The 9130-nt window shown below is 42.2% G+C and overlaps 1 protein-coding gene across 1 annotated transcript in view; it reads right to left on the minus strand.

Annotated features, from left to right (window-relative positions):
* Window positions 1–2616, minus strand: part of MYO15A (myosin XVA) — a 43184-nt gene extending 40568 nt beyond the window's left edge. The window contains exons 1-4 of the mRNA XM_069984231.1: window positions 2559–2616; window positions 2366–2475; window positions 1271–1345; window positions 490–580 (exon numbers count right to left, since the gene is read on the minus strand). Coding sequence (XP_069840332.1) covers window positions 490–580; window positions 1271–1345; window positions 2366–2475; window positions 2559–2567 — 285 coding nt within the window. The 5' untranslated portion in view covers window positions 2568–2616. The remainder of the gene's footprint in view (window positions 1–489; window positions 581–1270; window positions 1346–2365; window positions 2476–2558) is intronic.
* Window positions 2617–9130: the final 6514 nt, after the last annotated feature.

Below are 9130 nucleotides of genomic sequence, written 5' to 3' on the forward strand. Positions count from 1 at the left end.
AGTACTCTTATACCCTGGAAAGTCATTTCAGGCTTTTCAGGGAATCAGAATACTTGGAATGAGAAACTATTTTATATGAATAGACCGCTACATGTTTTCCTTTCAAGCTCAAGTGTCATAGTGATGGTGCTGAGCTGCAGCATGCACACCTCCTCCCTCCCCCACTTTTCTCTGCCCTTGTATGATTAATGAGTGCTGTAAGTTAATCAGGGAGATGAGGAGGAGGCATGCATGCTGCAGCTCAGCACCACCACTATGACACTTGAGCTTGGAGGCAAAACAGGATTTTATAACTTTGCAAACATCCATCAAAGAGACAGGTATCATTTATTCTATCAGCTTTCTGCCCTTGTCTGTAGCTCTGAGCAGGATCTAGAGCTGGCAGATAAAATGTGCAGACTGCCGAGTGTCCCAGTAAAAGGCTTCCCTGACTAGAATCATGGCAATAACAAAGTCTGTGTGTAATGAGATGCATTGTGCGGTACTCACCTTGTTGGTCACACCGCGCCTCTGATTAACCGCTACCAGGTAACGCAGAACCAGCTTGGTGGCTTCTGTTTTACCAGATCCACTTTCACCACTGATGATAGCAAAGACATGCATTTAATAATACGCATTAAGGCTATGTTCACACACAGTATATTTTCGTAAAACCACGGCCGTTGTTGCCGATTTCAACAACGGACGTGATTATTACGAAAATATACGTAACATTGCCGCCTATGGAATTCCGTCCAGAGTGTATACACTCCGGACGGGATCCCTGGCGGCGCCATAAAAAACTGACATGTCAGTTTTCTGCGGCCGCTATTCATTGAATAGCGGCTGTAGAAAACCCTGTCAATGCACACAGTGGAGCGAGCGGCTGATCTAAACAAGTCCCTGACTGTCTTTATCTGCAACATTATAGCTTCTTTGTAATGCTGGGAGGATTATTCTGAGGTCATGCTGCTAATGAATTCACTGAGAATTATCCTCCCAGCATTACAAAGAAGCTACAATGTTGCAGATAAAGCCTGCCAGGGACTTTTTTTTTTTTTTACATTAGCCTTCTTAGAAGGGGGGGGGGGAGCTCATACTCATACACAGATTTTTGTGTTTTTAACAGAAAGCAGCAGCTCAGAACTGGGGGAAGGAGACTGAGTAGATAATAACAAGTATGGAAGGAATTGTTAGTCTCACCGTGGGCAGCAACATATTAAAATTAAGTTTGAGTGGAATATCCATTTAAAAGTGAAGCAAGAAGCACTCACAGCACCTCCAAACTTACCTAATAATAATACACTGGTTGTGTTTGGCATCCATCAGTTTGGTGTAGGCTGTGTTTACAATTGCAAAAAGGTGTCTGGAAGAAAATATCTTTACAGTAAATGGGTAACTAATCTCTATGGGAGATCGGTTTTCCTGAGCTCTGAATCCCCTGCATAGTCATAGAGTTACATGATAAACATCTCATTAACTGCAGCCACCACCAGATGGAGCCCAAGAGCTTACTGTATACAGTGCCTCATTTAACAATAATAAAACTATGTGCAATAGCCCACTAAGCTTTCTCTAGTGATGGCTGCAAGGGATTTGTAACAACTAGAGATGAGCGAATCGGGTTCAGGTTCGAGACGATCCGAACCCGAACGTTCGGTATTTGATTAGCGGTGGCTGCTGAACTTGGATAAAGCTCTAATCTCTAGTAACAACCCTTAAAAAAATACAGAAAACCTAAATAATGGACACTTTAAAGATGCAAAGCAAAACTACTAGACTAATCCAATCAAACAAGATTAACTATATGAGGAAATCCAGGAAGGTAAAATAAGGGATACTGTTATAAAAGAGTTAACACTACGGCATATAATATACATCATGGTTTGCTTAGCTAGGTACTAACTCGCTGCCCATAGATGTTACCAAAAAACATTTTTGTTCAGTATACAGTATTAGTAACTGTACTCACTACCATTACTGACATTAGCTAACCCAGGCTGTGCTGTCCTGCTCTGTGGTGATTGTGTCAATAAGATGGCTGACAAGGAGGAGCATGTGAATATGCCCCGCCCCCAGTGTCCACTATAGGCATATATAGGCTCAGCGGTGGACACTGTGGGGCAGGACATGGTCACATGCTCCTCCATGTCAGACATCTTATGGACAGAATCACCACAGAGCAGGGCAGCCAAGCCTGGAGGAGGAGAACACTTACTAATACTGTACACTGAGCAATTTTACTATAAAGTAGCCAACCCCTTTAACACGCTTAAAAGTTCAATATTAAAATAGATTTCCTAGTCTTTATGTTCTACCTCTTTACTTCTCATTGCACCATTAGATATAGATAATAAACAAGTATAAGAGAATAAGGACGACTTACGGAGCAGTCTCTCCCAAGGCCTTCCCTTCATGATACAACACATGGTCCGTCCCATAAATATTCAGCATCCTGTATGGGTTCAGTGACAGGAGGATGCTACCAATGTAGGTCTAGGAAGGGGGAGAAAAGGCTTGTCACTGTTACCTTAAAGAAAGCTCTAGATGTTAGAACCAAACACCATATAGATACTCACATATATCATCTCTCGCTCAAACCTTTTTCTCAGGTTCTGGAGGACTGAAGCCTCCTGTAGGTCCCTGCAAAATGACAATGGTTCTGTCACCCACCAATATACAATGCATTCATGTAAAGTATAGCACTCCAGAAAGGAACACGCAAAATAACTATTGCCCCAAAGGTATTAAAAGAATACAGAAAGTACTGGGAAACTGCTTAAAGGGGTTGTCTGATGATGAAACCAATTGTTCACCTGTTTAACAAATGTGTATATATATATATATATATATATATATATATATATATGTATGCATGCGTGTGTGTATATATATATATATATATATATACATATATATATGTATCCTTTCTGTCTTTTATACTTTCCTTCTGATGCCAACTATTTGCTCTTTTGTCTTTACTTCCTCACTTCCTCTCAAGTGTATATCCTGTAGACTTCCTGTTCCTGCTGTACATTCTAGTTGGGAGTTCAGCTAATTTTTATCACTCTCTTGCTTTACCATCCTGACTATAACCCCGCCCACTACATTCACAGGAGCCTCCAACATAGTGGGAGCAAGACTACCTAGGTCAAATTCCCGAGAAGTGTGTACTGCAGGAACGGGCAGTCCATTACAGGATGCACACAAGGCAGGAAGTGGGGGTAATGAAGACAAAAGGGCAGTATACCTGCATTAAAAGCAGAATATAAGAATGAAAGGATAACGTTAGTTGCCAGTTTATGTTCACTTATACAGACAGTAAAAAATGTTTGGTTATCAGGAAACCCCTTTACAAATTATATACACCTTGCTAATGCAGGACCTAGGGGATGGAGATGGACACAAAGATTCAAAGAACACCAAAGAGAGAATCCTTGTGTTATGCTCCACCCCTCTAGCACTACACTATAGACATAGCACAATGAGTTACTAGTTCCCTGAGAGTTGAGCCTACATAAACATGTTATATATAATGTTATGCCTCATACAGACCTCGGGGGCGGAGCTTGATACAAGTATTCTCTCATTGGAGTTCTCTCTGTGCCATGATCCATCCCCTGAGGCTCTGCAGTAGGTATAACCCAGTTTATTTTCTTAAACAAATCCATAATATGATTATGTTCACCATGAGGTTGATCTATGGAGCTCTTTTTTAGAATAATTATACAAAAAGTAAATAAAATACACAAATAATTATACTCACTCCAGCTGCGTCAGATCCTGGACACCATTCTCATCCTGCTCTTGGCTTGGCCCAGTGTTCTGAGGGCTCCTCATGGGTTGCATCTTGGATGAAGCAAGAAGAAAGTAAGAAAACCACGAGACGTGACCTTCTACAACTTTGTTGTGTCCTAAACTGGATTTATGTGTTTAGATGGTAACAGATCTATAATGGTTCCTGCCGACTGCAAGATAGTGTGGACTGTTTGCACTAAAAGATCTTAGAAAAACCGCAATATGGTTTATATTTGAGATCCTACAAAGTTACTTTCTTTTGCTTTAAAGGAGAAGTCCAGTCACTAAACACAGGAAGTCCCAGTCCTTTGCACACTCACAGACATGGCTTGGTATTGATTGACAGCCATTCTTCATCACGCACAGAGTGGGGCAAGTCATCACTATACATATGTACAGCTGCTGCACGTCCACATTCAGTAGCAGAGAATCCTGGGGAAGCTCGCATTGTATGGTCAGCTCTCCTGTCACATAGCACCAAAACATCTGTAACACAGTTACATTATACTGACTATAACAAAGCGCATTGTCTCCTGGTAATAGAATTAGCAGAAGTTATTAAATTAAAGGAGAAGTCCAGCAAAACTTTTATTAAAGTATTGTATTGCCTACCCCAAAAGTTATACAAGTTACCAATACACACTTATTACGGGAAATGCTTATAGAGTGCTTTTTTTCCCTGCACTTACTGCATCAAGGCTTCACTTCCTGGATAACATGGTGATGTCACTTCCTGGATAACATGGTGATGTCACTTTCTGGATAACATGGTGATGTCACTTCCTGGATAACATGGTGATGTCACTTCCTGGATAACATGGTGATGTCACTTCCTGGATAACTTGGTGATGTCACTTCCTGGATAAAATGTTGATGTCACTTCCTCAATAACATGGTGATGTCACGACCTGATTTCCAGAGCTGTGCAGGCTGTGGCTGCTGGAGAGGATGATGGCAGGGGGACACTGAGGGACACAGGGCACTGGAGGAACACTGAGAATCCCTCTGCCATCATCTTCTCCAGCAGCCACAGCCCGCACAGCTCTGGGAGTCGTGTTGTGATATTACCATGTTATCCAGGAAGTGACATCACCATGTTATCCAGGAAGTGACATCACCATGTTATCCAGGAAGTGACGTCACCATGTTTTTCAGGAAGTGACATCGCCATGTTATCTAGGAAGTGACACATCACCATGTTATCCAGGAAGTGACATCACCATGTTATCCAGGAAGTGACATCACCATGTTATCCAAGAAGTGACATCACCATGTTATCCAGGAAGTGACATCACCATGTTATCCAGGAAGTGACATCACCATGTTATCCAGGAAGTGACATCACCATGTTATCCAGGAAGTGACATCACCATGTTATCCAGGAAGTGACATCACCATGTTATCCAAGAAGTGACATCACCATGTTATCCAGGAAGTGACATTACCATGTTATCCAGGAAGTGACATCACCATGTTATCCAGGAAGTGACATCACCATGTTATCCAGGAATTGAAGCCTTGATGCAGTAGTAAGTGCAGGGAAAAAGCACTATATAAGCATTTCCTGTAATAAGTGTATATTGGTGATTTGTATAACTTTTGGGGGGCAATGCAATACTTTAATAGACATTTTCGCCAGACTTCCCCTTTAATTAGACTAAGTAAATTGTCCTCAGGTGATATACAACCTGCATGAGGAACAGGCGTCTTTCCTTGTGTGAGTGCACAGAGGATGGGGACTTCCTGTGTGTGGTTTCTTTTTTTAAACAAAGAAAAGACCAAATAACAGCACAGAGGTAGCATGGAGCAGTTTGGCTGTATGTGTAATGTTGATTTAAACATAGAAAATGTTGACGTGTTGACTTAGTAAAAAAAAAAATTATCTCAGTCAGCCTTCTAAAGCAGTAACCTGGAATGGTGTGTGATGGAGGACTGCGTCAGATCACTTGGCTTCAACAGTCACCCAACCTTAACCCGACTGAGATGGTTTGGGATGAGTTACACAGTAAGGAAAAAGCAGCCAAGTACTCTCTGGGAACCTCAATACAGTTGAAGCAGGGGCGGATTAACTTTACCATAGGCCCCGGGCTGTTCACCAAGCCTGGGCCCCCACCCTACTGTAACTATGGCAGCACTAGCCTGGCGTTCATAGTACAGTATAGATAATGTCATGATGTCCTGATTTGTGCAAAATTGCCATAAAAAAAACTGTGATTTTTTGCAAATCATGGCGGAAGTGTAGCCAGGAGACAGTACACCACTGAAAGTATAAGTCTTTTTGGGTGGTCATGGGCCCCCTATTATAATCCACTACTGAGTTGAAGAACCATTTCAGGTGACAACCTCATAAAGCTGATTAAGAGAATGCCAAGAGTGTGCAAAGCCATCATCAAAGGAAAAGTAGGCCACCCCGAAGAATCTAAAATATAAAACACATTCTGGTTTGTTAAATACTTTTTTTTTAACGTAATTTTATATGTGTTTTTCATAGTTTTTATGTTTTCAATATGAATCTGAATATACTGGTACTGTATAGAAACTAATGATTATTTATTTATATTTTTGCTTGTTCCAAGTGGAATTTCCCTTTAAAAAGGAGCGGTCAGCGAGGAAGGTGTCAGATACAAAGCAATTAGCTGTAGGGGTCTGGTGTCTCCTGTGATCTGCAGGACTGTTGTTTCGGGGCAGGATCTACTTACCTGATGCACGCTCATACAAGACTGGTAACATGCAGTGCAAGAAAACAGACAACTGGTATTCCCCTTTAAGAACATTTCTGGACAGCACATTCCATGTATAAAAGCATTGGGATTCACAAGTTTATTCCCTGTGTGCAATGAGTAGGGGAATAGCCCAGCTGCCACTACAGAAGGTTACAGGCCTCACACAGAGCGGTCCTCATACTCAGTCTCTGTGAAGCCAGGAGCAAGTACAATAAAGCTTTGCATGCAGCATCATCACAGCTCCTAGAGGTCCTATCTAACACCACTTATTGGGGGTCATTTGCTATTATAGTGCAATATGGTGCTAACATGGTGTATTATTTTCAGGTTCTTTAGATCTCTAGTTTGGGTTAGTTTGCTGAGGAGAGAGGATCCACCCTATACCTAAAAGACATATACACTCACCGGCCACTTTATTAGGTACACCTGTCCAACTGCACGTTACCACTTAATTTCTAATCAGCCAGTCACATGGCGGCAACTCAGTGCATTTAGGCATGTAGACATAGTCAAGACAATCTCCTGCAGTTCAAACCGAGCATCAGTATGGGGAAGAAAGGTGATTTGAGTGCCTTTGAACATGGCATGGTTGTTGGTGGCAGAAGGGCTGGTCTGAGTATTTCAGAAACTGCTGATCTACTGGGATTTTCACGCACAACCATCTCTAGGGTTTACAGAGAATGGTCCGAAAAATAAAAAACATCCAGTGAGCGGCAGTTCTGTGGGCGGAAATGCCTTTTTGATGCCAGAGGTCAGAGGAGAATGGGCAGACTGTTTCGAGCTGATAGAAAGGCAACAGTGACTCAAATAGCCAACCGTTACAACCAAGGTAGGCAGAAGAGCATCTCTGAAAGCACAGTACCTCCAACTTTGAGGCAAATGGGCTACAGCAGCAGAAGACCGCACCGGGTGCCACTCCTTTCAGCTAAGAACAGGAAACTGAGGCTACAATTTGCACAAGCTCATCGAAATTGGACAGTAGAAGATTGGAAAAACGTTGCCTGGTCTGATGAGTCTCCATTTCTGCTGCGACATTCGGATGGTAGGGTCAGAATTTGGCGTCAACAACATGAAAGCATGGATCCATCCTGCCTTGTATCAACGGTTCAGGCTGGTGGTGGTGGTGTCATGGTGTGGGGAATATTTTCTTGGCACTCTTTGGGCCCCTTGGTACCAATTGAGCATCGTTGCAACGCCACAGCCTACCTGAGTATTGTTGGTGACCATGTCCATCCCTTTATGACCACAATGGACCCAACATCTGATGGCTACTTTCAGCAGGATAATGCGCCATGTCATAAAGCTAGAATCATCTCAGACTGGTTTCTTGAACATGACAATAAGTTCACTGTACTCCAATGGCCTCCACAGTCACCAGATCTCAATCCAATAGAGCATCTTTGGGATGTGGTGGAACGGAGATTCGCATCATGGATGTGCAGCCGACAAATCTGCGGCAACTGTGTGATGCCATCATGTCAATATGGACCAAAATCTCTGAGGAAGCTTCCAGCACCTTGTTGTATCTATGCCACCAAGAATTGAGGCAGTTCTGAAGGCAAAAGGGGGTCCAACCCGTTACTAGCATGGTGTACCTAATAAAGTGGCCGGTGAGTGTATATATATATATATATATATATATATATATTTTTTTTTATTTTTTTTATTTTTTTTTTTTTTTCCCTTTAAATCAACTGGTTTCAGAAAGTTATACAGATTTGTAATTTACCTCTACTGAAAAAACTCCAGTCTTTAAATACTTATCAGTTGCTGTATTTCCCGCAGGAAGTTGTGTATTTTCTACAGTCTGACACAGTGCTCTCTGCTGCCACCTCTGTCCATGTCAGGAACTGTGCAGAGCAGCAGCAAATCCCCATAGAAAACCTCTCCTGCTCTGGACAGTTCCTGACATGGACAGAGGTGGCAGCAGAGAGCACTGTGTCAGACTGAAAAGAATACACCACGTTCTGTAGGACATACAGCAGCTGATAAGTACTGGAAGACTAGAGATTTTTAAATAGAAGTGAATTGCAAATCTATACAACTTTCTAAAACCAGTTCATTTGAAATAAAAAGATTTTTGCCAGAGTATCCCTTTAAAGGGTGGTGTCTTATGGACAGCTCCTCCCCAAATCAAAGGGATCTGTGTGAGTGGAACTGCTGACACCCAAAAGGGTCTTTCAGCAGCCAGACTGTGACCATATACATTGTACCACACTGACTATATAAGTGACTATATAAGATTGGGTCATGCTGAGTCTTCTAGAACAGAGCTATTCTTTGTTGGACTTCTCCACATGTATTAATAGGGTATAAGGATCGGGGTTATCACTCAGGGGTGAAGATTAGGTAACCCATACTTGCCCCCTTGAGTATACCTGTTTTTTGTACAATATAACAAGGACCTCCCCCAACCATCCCGAATCTAGTGAGACAGTCATGAACTTTGGCCACTGTCCACCAAATGTCCTGCTCTAGGGTTCCATGAGCTGAGAAGATCCTTGGGGCAAATATCCTCTCCCATTTTGACACTATTTATGGGATCTGCATCCTCGGGACACACATTCAATTGACGGACCAGAAGATTGCCTCTTATATAATCTTGTGATAGCTGAGGGTATATTGTGGTC

The sequence above is a fragment of the Dendropsophus ebraccatus genome, chromosome 9 (genome assembly GCF_027789765.1).
Source record: "Dendropsophus ebraccatus isolate aDenEbr1 chromosome 9, aDenEbr1.pat, whole genome shotgun sequence".
NCBI classification, from domain to species: Eukaryota; Metazoa; Chordata; class Amphibia; order Anura; family Hylidae; genus Dendropsophus; species Dendropsophus ebraccatus.